Raw genomic sequence first — 21408 nt, 5'->3', positions numbered from 1 at the left:
TAATCCTCATATTGACTGGTCGTCTATCCGCATTGTAAATTGGAGTACTTATTGCATGGCCAACTGCTTACATTCCGCCCTTCCGTCCACACCCACTGCTTATCCTCTGGAAGATCCTGACATTGATCTTTCTAAGGTGCCGACCTGCTATCATGATCTCAAGGCTGTATTTAGTAAATCCAAAGCCTGTGCTTTACCACCCCATAGGCCTTATGATTGCGCTATCGAACTTCTCGATGGGGCCCCCCTACCCAAAGGAAGATTATTCAATCTCTCCGGTCCCGAGAAGACCGCCATGGAGAACTACATCCAGGAAGCTCTCTCCCTCGGTCACATTCGACCCTCATCCTCGCCGGTCGGTGCTGGGTTTTTTTTTGTTGAAAAGAAAGATCAGTCCCTTAGACCTTGTATTGATTATCGGGAACTCAATCAAATAACCGTAAAGGATAAGTACTCTCTTCCACTTATCAACTCCGTTTTCGATTCTGTCCAAGGGTCCAATATATTTACTAAACTCGATCTCCGGAATGCTTACCATCTAGTTCGGGTTCGCGAGGGAGATGAATGGAAAACAGCTTTTACCACCCCCCTCGGGCATTACGAGTACTTAGTCATGCCCTTCGGCCTCACCAACGCCCCCGCTGTGTTCCAGCGTCTCGTGAATGATGTCCTCCGGGACTTTCTCAACCGATTTGTTTTCATCTATCTAGACGATATTCTCATCTACTCTGGCGATCCCTCCGAACATCGGCACCATGTCCGCCTGGTCCTCGAGCGCCTATTAGAAAACAAACTTTTCGTGAAAGCGGAGAAATGTGAGTTTCATGTGAACACTATAGCATTCTTGGGATACATTCTAGAGGCAGGTAAAATCAGGCCCGACCCCTCTAAAATAAAGGCCGTGTCTGAATGGGAGGTCCCCGTATCTCGCAAAAAACTGCAGCAGTTTTTGGGTTTTGCCAATTTTTATAGAAGATTCATCCGGAACTATAGCAGCATCGCAGCCCCCCTGACGCAGCTCACCTCTGTCAAAATCCCCTACGTCTGGAATCCTGCCGCTGATGCCGCCTTCAAAAAACTTAAGGAACTGTTCATTTCTGCTCCCATACTGATTCAACCTGACGTCCACAAACAATACATAGTCGAGGTGGATGCGTCGGACTCCGGGGTTGGCGCTGTGTTATCACAGCGGGAAACGCCCTCTGGCAAACTAAAACCATGTGCCTTCTTCTCCAGAAAACTCAGCCCCGCGGAGCAGAATTATGATGTCGGGAACAGGGAGCTACTTGCCATCAAGCTTGCTCTCGAGGAATGGCGCCACTGGCTGGAGGGGGCAGAACAACCGTTTATTGTTTGGACAGATCATAAGAACCTCGCTTATTTACGCACAGCCAAACGTTTGAATGCCAGACAAGCCCGTTGGTGTCTGTTTTTTGATAGATTCCACTTCACTATTTCCTATCGCCCTGGCAGCAAGAACGGCAAACCCGACGCCCTCTCCCGGAAATACAACGTCACAGACTCCCCTTCATCTCCTACCATCGTACCCGATTCATGTTTCGTGGGCAATCTCACATGGGATATCGAGTCCAGAGTGCAGCAGGCCCAGGGTGAGAAACCTTCCACCGTTAATTGTCCTCCTGGTACCCTGTTTGTTCCCCAACGCCTTAGGTCTGATGTCATCACTTGGGGTCATTCCTCCAAGATCGCCTGCCACGGAGGGGTCCATCGCACCCTCCTTCTCCTCAAACGACGTTTTTTTTGGCCTTCTATGGAGAATGACGTACGTGATTATGTCGCGGCCTGCTCCACCTGCGCCAGGGCCAAGGCTTCTAACTCTCCACCTGTTGGTCATCTACATCCACTTCCCACTCCTAGCCGGCCTTGGTCGCATATCGCCGTTGACTTCGTTACTGGGCTACCACCTTCACGGGATTACACGGTAATATTCACAGTCATTGACCGTTTTTCCAAAGCCGCCCAATTCATCCCTCTCGTTCAGTTGCCTACTGCCAGAGAAACTGCTAACCTTCTCATTGACCACGTCTTCCGGCACCATGGGATACCCTCAGACATCGTGTCCGACCGCGGACCTCAATTCGTATCGCAAGTCTGGAGGGCTTTCTGCTCCGCCCTCGGAGCTTCCACTAGTCTCACGTCAGGTTATCATCCACAGTCTAATGGACAGGCCGAGAGGGCCAACCAAGAGTTGGAGGCCATGCTTCGCTGTCTGGTGGCGCAAAATCAGGGGGACTGGTCGGACTACCTTGTCTGGGTTGAGTACGCCCATAACAATCACCCGTCCACCGCCACAGGTATGTCGCCTTTCGAGGCCTCACTGGGTTACTCACCACCCTTGTTTCCCTCCCAGGAGCTCGATCTGGCAGTGCCCTCGGTTCAGCTCCATCTCCAGCGTTGCCAGGACGTTTGGCACCAGGCCAGGGCGGCTCTCCTCCGCACCAAGGAGAGCAACTGCCAGATCGCCAACCGCCACAGGGTGGTGAGCCCCACGTACCAACCGGGACAACAGGTGTGGCTCTCGTCCAAGAACATACCTCTTCAGGCCACCTCCCGTAAGTTGGCTCCCCGCTACATTGGGCCCTATACCATTGATCATGTTATCAATCCCTCCTGTGTTCGCCTCAAGTTACCGGCCACTCTCAGAGTCCACCCTTCATTCCATGTTTCGCAAATTAAACCTGTCCGTCAGAGTTCACTTTGCCCGCCGTCCACTTCCCCTCCACCCGCCCGGATCATCGACGGCGCGCCTGCCTTTACTGTTAGCCGTGTGTTGGATGTGCGGCGTCGGGGTCGCGGTTTCCAGTACCTCGTTGACTGGGAGGGGTACGGCCCGGAGGAGAGGTCGTGGATTCCCCGTTCCTTCATACTGGACCGCTCCGTGATTGACGATTTTTTTCAGGCACATCCCGGTCGTCGTCCTGGACCGCCTGGAGGCGGTCGTTGAGGGGGGGGTACTGTCATGGTGCCTCTGTCAGACTCCTCCCCCTCTTCAGCTTCACCTGTCGCAACCAGCTGTTTCTGCTCACCTCATCACCTTGCAGCCTCTTAAGGAGACCCTGGATCATTATTCGACGCCAGTTCGTTGTTGTTCCTACGGTGCTTAGTCTGGCCACTTCAAGTCTTCCCTCATGCCTGTCTGCTCTTCGCTAATACTTTGTTTCTATGCTGCTTCAGGAAACCTCACCCACGAGAAGCTCACCTGGTTGCAGTCCATCATCCGCTCGCCTCACCATGCTTCGTCTCTGACTCCATCTTGGAAATCACGGTTACTGCCGTCAAGACCCTCCAGCCTCCTCCTCTGGTCGTCCAAGTATCCTGGGATTATCCATTGTTCATAAATGCCTTCCCAACTGTGAAAAGTATTAAAACTTTTCCCATCGAACACGCCGCCTCCCGAGTCTCCTTCCGGGTTCCAGCATCTGGGTCTGTCACTCTCGCAAGATCATGACATTTACCAGATGTGAGGGGTACTAGGGTTTCCAAGCAAACCATTCACAAACAACTCCACCGCTTTGACTTGAATGCCAGACGACCTTTGCAGGTGACTTCACTGACACCAAGACTCCACCGTGCAGTGGACACGAGACCATGTGACCTGGACAACACAGCAATGGTCTACCGTTCTATTCACTGATGCATCAGGTCATCTCACACAGAAATGATGGTCGTCAGTGTTGCTGGAGAAGGTTAGGTGAGCGATATGTTGAGGTCAACGTGGTCCCCAGGGTTCATTTTGGTGGAGGAAGTTTAACAGTCTGGGCAAGCAACACCAGTCAATGCTGATCTGGTTAATCGTCATCCATCATTTTCCCAAATTCCACGAGAGCAACCCTAACTTTCTGTTTATAGATGATAACACTTCACTATATGGTGTCAGAATTGTCACAGTGAGAGTCCGTGAAGTAGGAGTGTCTCATATGGTATGGCCAATAATGTCCCCTGACCTGAACCCCATAGAGCATGTCTGGAACCAGCTGAAGCTGAAGATGCACTCCAACCCCAAGTGACCTGGCAGAACTGCATGTACCATTTGTTACCTCAGAACAACACCATGATCAGCAGCATGCCAAGTCCTCTTTTGTGGCAAATAGTGGAATAACCTGCAACTGACATGGTCAATGTTTGTTATTTAGGGCTATCTTTATTATTGTCTTAATTTCTAGATTAATAAATATCAAACTAAGGGAACTTGTGTTTCTTCCATTCATCTTTAGTAATAACAAGGGGAAATTTTTGGTATTTCATTTAAATTCAGAGCAAATAGGAAAAGCATGCACGTAAATAACAAAATCACTAACTTACTGTGAGTAGTGTAGCTGTGATTTATGGATGATAATGCATATGGAAACATCACAATATTTTGTTTCCATCTAGATTCTGAAATCAGGTAAAAAGAGATATGAGATCACCAGCAAAAAAAAAAAAAAACAAGGTATATAATTCCATTTGTTGAACACATAATCATTAATTTCATTTTAATATTCAATACTCAAGCAGTCTTAAAAGAATCAAAAAGATATTAAAGGATTTCAGTATTTCAAATTTTAACATAGTCATGTTAGGTCATTTTAGCTCTTTAGAAGTTGACTCAAGTTTACACGAGTTAAGAATGTGGGTCAGTCATCTGTGCATTCATTCGTGTGTGTTTGTTTTTATATTTATTTTGATTTACTGTAATTTATACGCCACTAGCTGCAGCTAACTCCTAGAGGGGGGAAATCTTTCACCCAAATGCCAATAAACCAGTTCTGATTCTGGAAGAAATTCAAACTTATCTAAAACAGAACTTTTCAAAGATTTATAAGCTTTTCAAGTAAATGCTACATTCAAGTGTTTTCAATCACTTTTGTATCCACCTTTGTGTATGTGTTGATTCAGCAGTACATCAATATGTAGAGTTTGCTTCTGAAGGAACAAGGTACAAATTACACGAAACATATGAATAAAAAAAAATTTTTGTTGTATAAAATGCCAAATATTTGCCTGAACATCATACGTTAGATTTAGCCTTCAGTTGACCATTTGTATTTAATATTGTTTGTCTAACTTTATACCAACCAGGGGCAAATCTACAGGGGGGCACCCCCCCTAAATGTTTTAGTCAATATTACTACTGTTATTGACAAAGATTGAGAAATCAGCTTTTTGCAGCTGCATGCATACCAGATGCGATTTGCGCTTCAGGCGCATTGGGTTTCAATGTTGAGTACAGACACAACCTGAGGTCCTGCGGTGCAATTTGGGCGTCAGGCTCAGCGCCGCATCAACCAACGAGGGACTCAGCCTTGGGCTGTTTCAGTGACTCGATCAAAAGTTAAAAAAAAATCCAAAGTGAGCTCTCCATATGAGGATTTTCGTCCTGAACTTCCATCCATTTCCTTAAACCACTGGGCCTGCGAGGTTGCCAGATGCTGCCCCGGTTACTGTTTGGCGAAGACGGGATACACCCTGGACAGGTCGCCAGCCTGTCACAGAGATCGAGGTGCGATTGAGCCTGCTTTAATAGCCAGCCACCTGGTGGACAGCGTAGTGCACTCGGATGCCCAGGGTCCAGCACAGCTAGCATGTCCGCCACCCAGGCTGCTGGTCCCTGGGCAGCAGAGCTTGCTATGCTGGCCCGCTTGTGGTCGGCTGCCGGGCAGACGGTAACCTGAGGGGTACAATAAACTGGGGCAAACTGGGCCACAAACAAACGCAAGTAGTGTTTAAAGTAGCCGTCAGGGCAGCTTTTGCTGCAGGAGTGATGTACAGTGCACCAGGAGAGACTGAAGGATCTGGTGAACCCAGACACGGCAACTTTCTTGCCGGTGCCTCTCCATAGCTCTCTAAAACATATAACAAAAATAAAAACAGTTTGAAAAAAAGTTTTGATCTTAAGGCCTCACTTATGCTGCCCAAAGTATTTTTGATACTAACAAAAAGACATTTCCCAAGAGCTTTCCATCAAAAATGGACGATCTTTTCTCTACACACTCATATATTTTGTATCTCTAACTGTTATTCCTTTAGCCTTTAGACTTACCTAACCTTTGCTTTGTGTTTACATTTGCGTTTTTAGTGCAAGAGGGTGACGTCTATAGATGAGCTGGAGATCTTATTGAAAGAGGAAGAGAGAATGGAGGCAACACGAATGAACTCAAAATTCATTCCACTTTTAAGTTTTGCTGTAACGTTTAAAGGTCACAGAAATCTTTAGAGCCTCGAGGTTAGAATTAATGACTTGCCATCGAGGTACAACCTCAAGAGACAGAAAGAGAGTTTAGAAAATGAATAATGCCTCCAAATGCACAGTCCCATTAAAATCTTCTCTTTCATCTGTCAGTAAAATACTCTACTGCTATAGTAGACTACTATTCAATTCCATAATGCAGTGCATTAAGCATGAAGGTGCAGGAAACGTGGATTGTACTGAACATCAAGGACCTGACATAAACAACATGATGAATAAAATGATTGTGTTTTCTTCTCTGTCAGAAAGATTTTAATATTTAAGTTGGCTAACCTTTTTTACAGTATCACCAAAAGCAATCTTAGTGTTTTGTTTAGGGTTTTAAATGCTTTTTTTTCTGTAGATCCTTAACTAAGACATAGTGATTTTCACTGACATTACCTTGAATGATTTTTTTAAAGTTGAGATCTTCCATGTTGGGAGCAAAACGCTTTAATGATCAGAAATTAGTTTATTTGACCAGGACAATGCACTTTATAAAGCTGAGCTGCAAATGCACTGAGTTAGCCAAAATACTTGTGAGGAAACTGGATTTTCTAGAAAGGACTGTATTAAATTTTAGTTCGTAACCCCGTCAGTTTCTTACACACAGAAATAATGAATAATGACTCAGAGACAAAACTTAGCTTTTGTGGAGGTTTTACTTCGTCCAAACACGAAGGGGACAGACATATGAACATGGTACATTCAAAGTCCGAACCAACGAGCTCAGGGATGGGCTTTGGTATAAAAACCCTGCATTTGCATATTCAGAAGATCGTCCGATGGACCTCGTGTGAAAAACACACCCACAGGTTACTGCTGGAGGGAAGCTCCAAGGCTAAAGTGAAGATAAGTCTGAGGCCTGCTCAGCAGAAAACATGCACAGAAAAGAGGGAGTATGAGAATAAACTGTTAGAACAATAGTTTGGCTGTGCTGTCTTCAAATGTAATATAATTTTGAGATGACAATACATGCTCAGTGAATTAAGTTTAAACCATTAGTGTAATAAAAGTTAAAGGCAGTTTCTAACTATTCTTCACAATACTTTTTTTATTGTTGTCCCTGGTGGTAAATTAGTCTCCAAAAACAAAGTGAAATTAACAACCAAAATACAAAAAAGACATTTGTATTGTCTCATTTGTGTTGTCAAATGAGACAATACAAATGAGAATTAGAAGTCAACATTGTCAAAGGTTAAAATAAAATGTAAATGTAAATGAGCCAAAGAAACATTATTATCAGATAAAAATTTAATGTAAATATTTAGGACAGTGATGAACATTGTAAATGGAAAGTCAACAAAAATGTCCTTTCATTGGACATTATGGTTGATTGTACTCTTACTTGTAACTCTCCGTTTAGTATGTTCATTTTGGATTTGGAACTATTCCAGAGAGAAACTCCAACACCATCATGGCAACACTTTCAAAAAATGTTTTGTCCGGGCCAGTGGAAGGTCGTAAAAAGGAGTGGCTTCTTCTTTAAGGGAGGCACAATAACCATGTTAAAACCAAGAAGGAAGTACGAATAAACCACATGTAAATCAGCACTTTATTGAATTTCTCCACTATGACACTATGACAGCACCCGCAGCTGGTCTTGATCAGTTTTCATTAAACAGTTGGATTCTTCTGGTACAGAACAGTTCTAAGTCAGCTGCTGGGTACAAGCACATGCAATATATTAGTGATTTGTGCATCAATTATGTAATTTTAACATATGTGCACCTTACATGCAGTGTAAAAGTTATATATCAGCGGTACATGCATAAAGAGTCTGCTAGACATGCATTGACATACGTGGAAAGCCACTAATTTGTGTATGCATCTTGCAAAAAATCACACAATTGCTCATGATTTACATAGTAACTTAGTATAAACGATGTAAAATACGGATCAACTGCTTTATTCTTAACTGACCAATAATTTTCACGTAAAGAACTATCGTCCGAAACCCTCGACAAACATCAGTAAACATTGATGAATAACAAACGCAACAAACACTTATGAATAATGTATATCTCGCACAGGGTGGCTGTCTCATCAGAGCACCTTTCTCTCACACAACTTAGTCATATTTCAGTGTCTTATACAGAGGATGTAAAATTTGTAACAGTCTTCCTTCCTCTATCAAAGAACTTTCACAAACTCGGTTTAAAAAAGATTTAAAAAAAGTTTCTTCTAAATAATTGTACTTTTCCATATGGTATGTCTTTGTTAGTTTGATATAAGTATGTAATTGCATGAATGAAATATGTATTGATTTCACTTTACAGTATTGTTTTTAATAGGAGCTTATAGACTTATTATGGGGGTTGCGACATGTTAAGCCCCTTGTTGGTTTTTGGCAACCATCCATCACACCCAGCATTGTTGTATATTCTGCTTTTATTTACTTATTTTTCTTAAGTTTCTTTCTTAAGATAAATGAAATAAATAAAATAAATAAAAATAAAAAATGTATCACAAAAGACCAAAATTTCATATGTGGAAAATGTGCATAATGTACTTAGGGTGACAAGGAAATGGAACATACTGTTGTGCGTGTAAAATATATTGGGAAGTATTGGTGAGGATAATGTAATGATCCTTTTCGCACTAAGGGCTCACTGAGTGGTCTAAAATCTTAAAATTTTGTGTGTCCCGTACAGGTTTGACCATTTTTTACCTGCAGCCATAAAGGCAGTTGTGACATAGGCATTGGAAAACAAACCCAAGCTACATTCATAGCAACGCGCGTTCAGGTTCCCACGTGCAATAAAATGTCAGCATAAATGCACATTTCAGGCTTCTAAAATTAGATACACCACTGAAAGTCATTTTTTAAAATGGGTCAATGTTGTATTTTTAGGAAAGGTAACTCAGATATCTGTTAGAAAGATATAATACAATAAAACAAACTTAACACATCATTAAGGGACAGCTGCTGTGCCGATCTGAAGATGCAGCGTTGAGATTATTATCTCAACTGCCGCTACTAAGATTTAAAAAAAATCTCTTCGAACGGAAGTCAAAAGGAGTAAAAAAAAAGGGAGGTTAGAAGATACTGTATTAGCATAATGGGATGAGGCAGGAGATTGAACTGTATTGTAATGGTGCTAAGGCCATTGCAAGACAAGCTGGCAGAGTGGCAGAATGTGCTCGTTTGGTGTCAAGAAGGGCTGTGAGAAGTGCGGCTTTTAATTGGCACTTCACCAGTAAACTTGTGATTATTTGTAAGAGACCAAAGATGCCTCTTGAACATGTGTTGTAACACGTTGTGTCTCACAGCTCCTCATTAAATTGTAGGCCGAGAGATTTTATTGATTCTGTTTCCCTGCCAGGTGGGGCATTGCAACATGCTGCCTGACAGTAATATGAGTAGAAACATATTTGAGGGTGAATACTGCGATCTCTGCTGCTTTTTCTCTAGACTTCATCTAATTCTAAGTTTATTTATTTTGTCACTTTGATAGGAAAGAAAAAAACAAAACGTGTATTTTTAATTTTTTTATTAATGTGGGAAATCATTCAGATGAGCAGCCCACCACCACCCAGGAGTTCTGAGTATTCCCCCACTCCAACCCCAGGCCTGAGCCAGGGCTCCTCAAGGGAGACCCACCCCATGCTCCAAGAAGACACCCACCCACCCCGCGGAAGGTCCAGGAGAGAGCAAGGCAGAGGCTCCCCACCCCTGCCCAGGAGGAGGATGCCCAAGAGAGGTTGGGGTCCCAGAAGAGCGTTGTAAACATGGCCCGACCAGGCTCACCCACTGTTGGAATTTTGAAGAGGCCCAGCGCTCCAGAGCAAGGACCAAAACCCACACCAAAGGGATATGGACACACCCAGGCTTAGATGTGATGTGATCCCCAGATCATGGTCTTATCAGAGAAGTCAGGGATTCCTTTGCCTGCAAGGAGAGAGTGCACTTTTCTGGTAAACAGCACAAAGAAAGCCAGCACCCAAGGGACACAGACACCATTGCTGATGGCCCAGTTCTCCCCACCAGGAATGGGGTAGGGGACAGAAGATCAGAGGTCCCTGTGTTCTCAGCAAGCAAGGCCAAGTGGGGCTCATATGGTTTAAAATTGGGAAGAAAATATGAGCCCCAAATGGGTTTTTACGTAGTTTCCTCGGTGGCCTCGCCACGCTAACCTGCCACCCGTCGGGTAATGTACAAGCTATGCCGGGGACCAGCAGAGCAAGCTATCCACCTGTCCACTGGGGGGCTGGCTTGAGGACATAACCATTTGGGGCCCACATTTTCTGCCCATTTTTAAACCATTTGGGGTCCTCTTGGCCTTGCAGGCTGGGTTTGTTTGTGTCTGCGTGTGTGTTGGAGTGTACAGTATATTGTTGTGGGGTAAAGAGTGAATAGTAACCACTATTGCTAATCAGGTGGGAGCTTGTTGGAAGGCCACACCCCTTCCACTGAAAGCATGCTGTTTTTCTTTGACTTTCTGAGCATTATGTTTTTATTTTACATTATTTTTATTAAGTTTTCAATTTTAAGAAAAAGAAACAACAAAAAAAACAACAGTGGCAGCCAGACAAAACTACACAACATTCAACTGACTATGTTTAAGAATATAAATGTAGTAAATCGACTGTAAAAACTTACCATAAATGTAATGTCCCAATTACAGGTGGTGTTATGGGGATATGGCAATGTGCCAAAAAGGGTCCCCATATTTTCTCATGCCTTTGCTGTTTGTTCATTTTATCCAAACAATGATGTTCCAGCTGTATAACAGATACCATCTCCCACACCCAGTGTTCAAAATTTGGTAGGGTGGTGGATTTCCACCAAACATTTCCGAGTTCTACGGCTAAAAGCAGGTCAGGTGTGTATTGCAGAGTCTCTGTAGAACATCTAAACATTGCAAGGTTGTGATCTGGTTTGATGTCTTTGTTATAACATTTAGAAAACCATTTCGAGATGGCAGACCAGAAATAAAAAAAACTGGGGGCAAAATCAAAAAAGATGGGCAAGTGTTCCTTTTGCAGCGGAACATTTATTACATTGAGGGGAAACTTGCAGAGAAATGTACCGGTAACTCAATTTTGTTTTGGAGTAGTGTAACCTGTGTACCACCGTAAAGTGAATGAGTTGATAACAAGTATTAGTAGAACAGGGGGGATAAACTAACTTTGCTTATTTTAGGGCTTTGTTGGTGGCATAAATATTAGCAAATATGTTTTTAGAAAAAAGAAAATTATCATGCCCCTCGGGAACCACATTGTGGCCAATTGAGGCATCTGATAGGTCAGTTCATAACTTGAATAACTTGTAATAAACATGTAATAAAAGAAAAAGCTTTATCAAGAAAATGTTTAAAAAAGGTATCAGAGTAAGAATGGTTAATCCGACAAAGAGAATGACTGGATAACAGCTGATTTTTCTCTGTAGACGTCGATCAGATTTTTTGCTTTTTGGAGTCAGCGGGTGCTTCCTGTTTGGAACGCCAGTGGGGAGGGGTCAATCAGTCCAGTTCTCATTTACAGTCAATACTAACAAAATTAAAGCTTATAAAGATGTTTGCTTGAAAACTGGTGAAATCCCACCATTTATAGAACAATTTTCAAAGTTGCATTTCATTACAAGAAGATATACAAGTATGAATGACTTTTGTTTTCCACAAACAGGTTATTCTTAAGATATGAAGAGCAGAAATGTTTTTTTTAATACATTTTTTAAGTTTAACAAATACAAAAACTTAATTTGGTGATTATCTCAACCAGAGTTTAGGTGTTAACCAGAACAGAGTGTGATGCAAAGACGGTCTGTCGTATGCCGGGGCTTTCAAAGAAAAAGGATGGGGAGTTCTGCCTGCAGAGACAGACAACCTGTCAGTTTTTCCTGTAAAAAGACTCCACTTCTAAAGAAAGGACTTGAAATTCCTTTATGATGAAATTCCATGTAAGTTTTCTCAGTAACAACAGGGTTCCTAACATTTTTTCCCCCTTTACTGTAGGAAGTGATGTTGGTAGATGAGGAGTCCACTTCCTGTTTTTGTTTAATGGACTCAACCTGCTGCCACCTGCTGCTGGACCAGCCAGGCTCATATGCGCTGGTAGGGGAACCTCTCAATCAGGCTGCCATGAAAAGGCTGAAGCTGGGTGTGTTTGGTGGCCTGGAGGCCAGCTCTACAAACTACTGTCTACGTGTTTATTGTGTGGATGACACGCCACATGGCTTTCAGGTGAGTCTTGATCATTGGTGAAATTCTTAAGACACACCCGACACCTGTTGTTATTTTTGTTAGTTTTTTCCTAATTACAGCTTTTTATACAGTAGATGCTTTCTAACTATGCTGGTTATAATAGCTTGCATAAGCTAAAAAAACTCAAGGACACTGTGCACAACAGATTAAAAACATTAAAAATAAACAAAGGATGGAAAAGTCCCAGTTTTCCAGAGAAACTTTTGTAAACAGATGAGTTTTAGGATTTGACTTAAAGTGAACCAAGTGACGGATGTCTGATGGGAGGGAGTTGTAGAGGGAGCAACAGAAAGCTCTGCCCCCTATGGTGCTGAGAGGCGGACAGGGGACATGGTGAAGCAAATGGAGGACAAGGATCTGAGAGAGCAGATGGAGATGAAATTATAGAGGAGGTCATACGAATGTGGAGTAGAGAGGTAGGGAATGGCCGTGAAAGTGTACGGAAGGATTTTGAACTGAATTCTGTTGTTAGCAGAGAGTATTCTTTCAGCATAGGGAGTGTTGCAGTGAAGAGTCTATGATGGTGACAAGGACAGTAAAGTTTTAGACCAGCTTTATTTTATGGAGGAGTTGTTGTGGAAGATCATAGAGAAGAGCTTTGATGTGAGTCTGTACAAATACAGAAGGAGAATGAGAGGTGAGAAAAAAAGCAATGGCAACATTTACACTTCCTTTCCCTTTTTACACGTGCCTAACTTTTAGTTAACGCAAATTTCTAATCGGCCAATTACATGTCAGCAACTCAACTCATTTAGGTAGTAGACATGGTTAAGGTGATCTGCTGCAGTTCAAACTGAACATCAGAAGAAGGTCTATTTAAGTGACTTTGAACATGGCGTGGTTGTTGGTGCCAGACAGGCTGGTCTGATTATTTCAGGAACTGCAGATCTACTAGGATTTTCACCCACAACCATCTCTAGGGTTTACGTAGAATGATCCAAATAAGACAAAATATCCAGTGAGCAGCAGTTCTGTGGGTGAAATGCCTTGTTGATACCAGAGGTCAGAGAAGAATGGCCAGACTGATTCCAGCTGAGAGAAAGGCAACAGTAAATCAAATAACCACTGGTTACAACTGAGGCCTGGTACCAATTGAGCATAGTTACAACACCACAGTCTATCTGAGTATTGTTGCTGACCAGAATAAGGCACCATGTCATAAAGCCGGAATCCTCTCAGACTGGTTTCTAGAACATGACAATAGGCTCACTGAACTCAAATGCCCTCTGCAGTCACCAGATCTCAACCCAATAGAGAACTTTTGGGATGTGGTGAAACCGGGAGATTGTCCTCCAGGATGTGCAGCCGACAAATCTGCAGCATCTACATTATGCTGTCATGTCAATATGGATCAAACTCTCTGAGGAATGTTTCCAGTACCTAGTTGAATCTATGCCACCAAGCATTAAGGCAGTTCTGAAGGCACAGGTGGGCCAGCCCGATACTAGCAAGGTGTGCCTAATAAAGTGCCAGGTGAGTGTATTTCTTAGGTGGAAATATCCTATTATACTCTTTCATGTATAATTTGGTTTTAGTCTTCTGGCTATTTTGAAGGTAAAACTGGATCCTGCATCATATGACATTCATAAAGGTCAGCTCTTCGATCACTGGATCAATCTGGTTTGGCTCGCACCTACTGAAAGGTTGAGAAGTTTCTCATTTTGGAGATGATTACTTCTGGTAGCATCACCAGTCTTGTCCTGTTAGGTTGATGGGAAATGTTCCAAGTTATCTTCCAGTAAAGATGTTAGAGATACTGTATAGTCCAAAGTTCCAAGATCTTGTGGATTTCCTCAGGAAGATCTGAAGTCTGAAAACCATTTTACTAATTAATGTCTTTTAAGTTTCACCATGAATAATTTGTAGAGATAGATGGGCATTATTCTGACCTCTTTGCAAAAGAACATAAGTAAACAAACTTGTTTTTACACTTTACACTTTTGTCTTCCTGATGCCCCACAAACAAAACTCCACCATGGGAGTAATGGGAGTTTTGTATCATGTTTTATTTGATTTAGTTTTAGTTCATGGTTAATATTACAGAAACATGGCATCACCTAACATTCCAGAATTACATTTTTCCCCCCAGATATACAGTGGAGCTAAAACAACCCAGGCTCAACAATGTATATCACGTAAGAGCAGAAGGAAAACTGTCATAGGCTGCAGAGCATTTACCAACATTTTATTTGGATTTATTGTTATTTTAAAATTACATTTATAAAAACGTGACCATCAGTCTCCATAAAAGACGTGTTCCTCTTTCGGGATGAAAATGCATTAAACCCCTCCCATCAGTCAGTTTATTACCAAGGACACGGCAGCCAGATGGTGTTTAGAGGCGCAGCAAAGAGAGGATCCTCATCTGAAATTGTAAACATCTTTGTGCTCTATACCAGAAAATGTTACTTTCCAAAATGAACAATGTCAAACAACCCCATCTTTACATTGACAAAGGATCACACTGAACTGCAGAATGCACTCACATCAAACTAAAGCTGGTGATGCTTCAAAGATGTTGCCATAACAACTTCCAAACTAGTGAATCAGTTGCTGCATCGTTTTTGTTTTACTTGTACTTCTTGCAACAACAATACATAGATTTTCTGTTATAAATGAGAAAACAGTACAGGTCAGTGGGTCTGTTTAAAGGGCCTATACCATGCAAAAACAACTTTTTGAGCTTTTAAGTGTATTATAATGTTCCTTCCTCTGAGGTCCAGCCCTTCCCAACCCACAAAAACGAGTGGGTTTCCATGAGCTGACGTAGAGAACGGCCCCTCCAAAGGACGAGTCTCCGCTGCCAGCGCCGCCCCAAGCTAACGCACACACCCATTTTCTCCACGGAGCTAACAGTGTTTGGCCAAAACCTTTTGTTTGCATAATATGCACATCCATTTTTGCAAAAGTTTGGATGTTGTTTGATTTTGTGGGCAAACGCAGACATGCTGTCGAGGCTGGCTGTAGGTTGACGTTGTGAAATGGCCATCACCCACAAGGAGCGAAAGCCAGAGCCTCAGAGATGGAGATGTCTTACTTCCGGGTAGGAAAATTAGCTGCGAAAAGAACACATATTTCATTTACAAATGTTTTTATTTTTGTTTGCCAAAGGTACTATATCATCATATGTGTGGATATAGTTTACCATACCTATAAGAATAACATGGCATTGGCCCTTTAACACCCTCTAAGTGGAGGGATGCCTAGCCCGTAACCCCTAAACATGCATTTTCAGACGCTCCAAATGCCCCTACAATTGGGTGGGGTAAAGTGAAGCCACAGGGATAGCGAAAGAATTCAGATTTAGCCCTAGAGTCCATTTAGAAAAACATCAAAAATTGTGACAGACTAATCCAACTCTGGATCCTTTAAAAGCGGGGCATGGATTTCTGCTGTCAGAGTCTTGTTCTGAAGTTCATGTAACTGAGACATTGTTCCACATGCCACTGAGGATTCGATGTGGCTCTTGCACACATCACTTGTGGTAACAGCAAAGCAAAAATACTAATACAGGCCGTACCGTGTCAATGACAGAAATAGATGTTTTTAAGTGCATTACAAAGAAGAACTGTAGGTTTAAGGCAAAGGAGGAAGAAAAATCTCATTACTGTGTGCAAGTGTCAAGGTGATGAAGAGAAATAGAAGGACAGGATGAGTGCAGTATGCTGGTTGAACAAAGGCAGCAAATAAAGCCCATTTAAAAAAAATCTTTAAAACATTGTTTTCCCCCAAATTCTTTTAGCCCCCTCATTTAGGATCTTTTCAATCTAGCCACAGGGGTTGCAAGCCAGTAACTTCTGTGCCGGTCCCAAGCCCGGATAAATAGAGAGGGTTGCGTCAGGAAGGGCATCCGGCGTAAAAATTGCCAAAATAACCATGCGAATCATCCACAACACTTTAGACATACCGGATTGGTCGAGGCCCGGGTTAACAACGACCGCCACCGATGCTGTTAACCTACAGGGTGTCGGTGGAAATTTGACTACTGTTGGTGGAAGAAAGAGGGGAGGCAGAAGGGTCCGTGGCCAGAGAGAGAAGGGAAAAGGCAGGAACATAGGTTTGAGAATAGGGACTCTTAACGTTGGCACAATGACAGGGAAAGGCAGAGAGCTGGCAGACATGATGGAGAGAAGGAAGGTAGATGTACTGTGTGTGCAGGAGACAAGGTGGAAGGGCAGCAAGGCACGTAGTATTGGAGGAGGATACAAACTTTTCTATCATGGTGTTGATAGGAAGAGAAACGGGGTAGGAGTGATTCTGAAAGGGGAGTTTGTAAACAGTGTTCTAGAGGTGAAAAGAGTCTCAGACAGGATGATGAGCTTAAAGTTAGAAATTGAAGGGGTGATGGTGAATGTAGTCAGTGGGTATGCGCCACAGGTTGGCTGTGAGTTAGAAGTGAAGGAGAGATTCTGGAGTGAGTTGGATGAGGTCATAGAGAGTTTTCCCAGAGGAGAGAGAGTTGTTATTGGAGCAGACTTTAATGGGCATGTTGGTGAGGGCAACAGAGGTGATGAGGAGGTGATGGGCAGGTTTGGTGTGAACGAAAGGAATCTGGAGGGACAGATGGTGGTGGACTTTGCGAAGAGGATGGAAATGGCTGTAGTCAACACTTACTTCCAGAAGAGAGAGGAACATAGAGTGACATACAGAAGTGGAGGTAGGAGTACTCAGGTGGACTACATCCTATGCAGACGAGGTCATTTGAGAGAGGTTAATGACTGCAAAGTGGTGGTAGGAGAGAGTGTAGCCAGACAGCACCGCATGGTGGTGTGTAAAATGACTCTGGAGGTCAGGAAGAAGAAGAGAGGGAAAACAGAAAAGAAGACCAAGTGGTGGAAGCTACAGAATGAAGAAACTTGTGAGGAATTTAGGCAGAAGTTGAGGCAGGTCCTGGGTGGTCAGGATGAGCTTCCAGAGGACTGGGAAACTACAGCAGAGATTATCAGGGAAACAGGTAGGAAGGTGCTAGGTGTGTCATCTGGAAAGAGGAAAGACGGTAAAGAGACTTGGTGGTGGAATGAGGAAGTACAGGAATGCGTCCAGAGGAAGAGGTTGGCTAAAAGGAAGTGGGATGTAGAAAGGACTGAGGAAGGTAGACAGGAGTACAAGGAAGCGCAGCGTAGAGTGAAGAGAGAGGTGGCAAAGGCCAAACAGAAAGCTTACGATGAGCTATATGACAGGCTAGACACAAAGGAAGGAGAAAAGGACTTGTACAGGCTAGCCAGACAGAGAGACAGAGATGGGAAGGACGTGCAACAGATAAGGGTGATTAAGGACAGAGAGGGAAAGGTGCTAACAACCCAAGAGAGTGTACAGAAAAGATGGAAGGAGTATTTTGAGGAGCTGATGAACGAGGAAAATGACAGGGAAAGAAGGGAGGAAGATGTGGTTGTTGTGGAGCAGGAAGTAGCAGAGATTGGAAAGGATGAGGTTAGGAAGGCTCTGAAAAGGATGAAGAGCGGAAAGGCCGTTGGTCCTGATGACGTACCTGTGGAGGTATGGAAGTGCCTAGGAGAGACAGCAGTGGAATTTCTAACAAGGTTGTTCAATAGGATTTTAGAGAGTGAGAAGATGCCTGAGGAATGGAGGAGAAGCGTTCTGGTCCCGATCTTTAAAAACAAGGGTGACACGCAGAACTGCAGCAACTATAGAGGAATAAAGTTGATGAGCTACACAATGAAGCTGTGGGAAAGAGTAGTGGAAGCCAGGCTTAGGAAGAAGGTGGAGATTTGTGAGCAGCAGTATGGTTTCATGCCCCGTAAGAGCACCACTGATGCCATTTTTGCTTTGAGAATGTTGATGGAAAAGTACAGAGAAGGTCAGAAGGAGCTGCATTGTGTGTTCGTAGATTTAGAGAAGGCGTATGACAGGGTGCCGAGGGAGGAGCTGTGGTACTGTATGAGGTCGTCTGGAGTGGCAGAGAAGTATGTCAGAGTAGTTCAGGACATGTATGAGAGAAGTATGACGGTGGTGAGATGTGCTGTAGGTCAGACAGAGGAGTTCAAGGTGGAGGTGGGACTACACCAAGGATCAGCTTTGAGTCCTTTTTTGTTTGCTATGCTGATGGACAGGCTGACAGACGAGGTAAGACAGGAATCTCCCTGGACAATGATGTTTGCGGATGACATTGTAATTTGCAGTGAGAGTAGAGAGCAGGTGGAGGAACAGCTAGAGAGGTGGAGGTTTGCTCTGGAAAGAAGAGGTATGAAGGTCAGTCGTAGTAAGACAGAATACATGTGTCTGAACGAGAGGGATCAAGGTAGAAGCGTTAGGTTACAGGGGACTGAGGTGAAGAAGGTGCAGGAGTTTAAGTATTTGGGGTCAACAGTTCAGTGTGATGGGGATTGTGGAAAAGAGGTGAAGAGGCGAGTGCAGGCAGGTTGGAGCGGTTGGAGGAAAGTGTCAGGAGTGTTGTGTGACAGAAAAGTGCCAGCAAGACTCAAAGGAAAGGTGTACAAGACAGTGGTGAGACCAGCTCTGCTCTATGGGTTAGAGACGGTAGCAGTGAGACAGAGACAAGAGGCTGAGATGGAGGTAGCAGAGATGAAGATGTTGAGGTTCTCCTTAGGAGTGACCAGGTTAGACAGGATAAGGAACGAGTACATCAGAGGGACGGCCCATGTTGCCTGTGTTAGCGACAAAGTCAGAGAAGCCAGACTGAGATGGTTTGGACATGTTCAGAGGAGGGATAGTGGATATATTGGTAGAAGAATGTTGGAGATGGAGCTGCCTGGCCGGAGGGCAAGAGGACGGCCAAAGAGGAGATATATGGATGTCTTAACAGAGGACATGAAGTTGGCTAACGTTAGGGTAGAAGATGTTCATGATAGAGTGAGGTGGAAAAGGATGATTCGCTGTGGCGACCCCTGATGGGAAAAGCCGAAAGAGAAAGAAGATTTAGGATCTTTTCAGCAAGTCATCCACTTAAGATGTAGCTGTTCAGTCATCGTGGAGAACCTACTGATTTCCAAAGTGCCCAATTTTATCTTCACTTTTCATTAGAAATCTTTATGAGGGTTTTACTTGTTTGGTAATGTGGCCTCCTTGAAGAGTGTGTGTGCGTTCAATGTTATCGCTACATGGAAGCATTAACTTCCATATGCTTCTGACTTTATAATACGTCTGAATGACAGACGCTCTTAGCTGTACTTCTGTTTCTTAGTGACCCCGTTTGACAATTTACTATCCCGCAATACTCAGAGGAGGCAAAACATTAAAACAAGAATAAAATTAGAGGACATTTTTTATTGTTCCCTCTAAAAAAAAGAAAAGAAAAATGCCTCAAAGTCTGGGAGGAGAACAAACGACAACAATCAGCTTCTCCTCCATGCTTGTTTGGGATTTCATCTGCTGATCATGTCATCAATATGTCACAGGCCAAAGCTGAGTTCCTGATTGGTTTACACAACACCAACTTTGAACTAAAGTTCAGATATTTAAACTCTGGAAACACGCTGCTGCAAGACCGCCGCACCGCACCTGATACTCAAAACTCACCACAGGACATCCGATCGCCTCTACTGCATGAATCGCATACAATGTAAACGTAGCTTAAGACTGTTAGATTATAGGTTTTAAATCTAAGATTTGGTTTAAACGCATTTTTTAGTGTTTTCCTGTTTGACATTCACTATTGCGAGTTGAAATGGTAGATTAAAACCACCAAGTTGTTCCAGAGTTTAGCTGAAACTGGAACTCATCACTCCATTAGGGGATAGATCAATGGCGATTCCTTTGCCCCACATTAGCTGGGATAGGCTCCAGCAACCCGGAGACCTGGAAAATAGATGGACGAATCAAAGACAGTGTACTAATTTCACTTCAAGGTGTATGACAACCAACATGACTAACTAACAGAAGGCTGCAGACTGATGTTGGCAATACATGCTTGAAAGGCGTTCTTAGTTTAGGATCTCATGACGCATCTCAGGTGGGATGCTCTGGCTCTTTTTTCAATCGAATGTACCTATCGTTTCACACAACAGAAGCTCAAGGAGCACTGGATGGGGAGCATTCTCTCTGCCATTCGGAAATGCTTTTACTGGCAGGATTTCTCAGTTTTGTCTGGCATTGCAACATTGTCTCTGCCATAAAAAAATGATCTGAGATATGCATAGGAATAGTGTCAAACAGCACATCAAGAGCTTTTGCCAGAGAGCCGGAGTCCAGTGCAGCATTAGCTGGCTGCTGACACAAAGAAAAAAATAGGCAGATGGCTGAGGAAGATTTTAGATTCCCTGCTGTCATATCTAGCGTGACTTTCATCTGCATTTTTACACATATCCATATGCCATAGCCAGTGTAAAGCAGCGATGTTATGGAGTATGTCCAAACTAATCGTGTAAACACATGCATGCGTTAGGAAACCCTTGCATACACATGGTTTCAGCCATGAACTCCTCTGTGGCGTTCTGTTGGTAGAGATCTGTCTACTTCTGCTTTTTAAACACTGTGCTGTGGACATGTTCACCACAGCACAGCAGGTATGACTGATACATTCCTGCAGGCTCCAATAAAAGTGCTCTTTAATCATAATACATACATTTTTTGATGAGGATGCCAGCCCCCACCCAGTACATAAATTCCCTCTGCATTACGTTGAGCTTTCAATCTGTCATGTCAGAGCTGTTGATGTAATGCTAATGCGAACACGCCGCTTGTAGGATTTGTTCGCTGAAGACTGGGTGTCACTTCGTGGCAGCATGCATCTGCATGAATATTTGAGGGGAGTCAATTAGTGGATGTGACAGAGCAATGGATGGGAAACAGGTGTTTCTGCTGATAGGCAAAGGAAGCCATCTTTCAAATGGAAAAAAGAAGCGAGCCTAAAGGACAACAACAAAATTCAGTAATATGCACAAGACTTTTTTGTCTTGCTACTCCTGCACTCTGTTTAATTTCCACTTTAAAAATATGCATGTTTGTTTGGCTTGTAAATGTCTTTTTCTTTATGTGTTTTTTTTCCATTACTTC

The 21408-nt window shown here is 43.3% G+C and overlaps 1 protein-coding gene across 1 annotated transcript in view; it reads left to right on the top strand.

The window, feature by feature from the left end:
- LOC101173475 (netrin receptor UNC5D) overlaps window positions 1-21408 on the top strand; it is a 199725-nt gene that overhangs the window by 164840 nt on the left and 13477 nt on the right. The window contains exon 13 of the mRNA XM_020706238.2: window positions 12187-12414. Within this exon, the coding sequence (XP_020561897.1) occupies window positions 12187-12414 (228 nt within the window). The remainder of the gene's footprint in view (window positions 1-12186; window positions 12415-21408) is intronic.

Source organism: Oryzias latipes, chromosome 9, assembly GCF_002234675.1.
Source record: "Oryzias latipes chromosome 9, ASM223467v1".
Lineage (NCBI taxonomy): Eukaryota > Metazoa > Chordata > Actinopteri > Beloniformes > Adrianichthyidae > Oryzias > Oryzias latipes.
The sequence above is the reverse complement of the archived record's forward strand: the minus strand, read 5'-3'. Positions and strand labels throughout refer to the sequence as shown.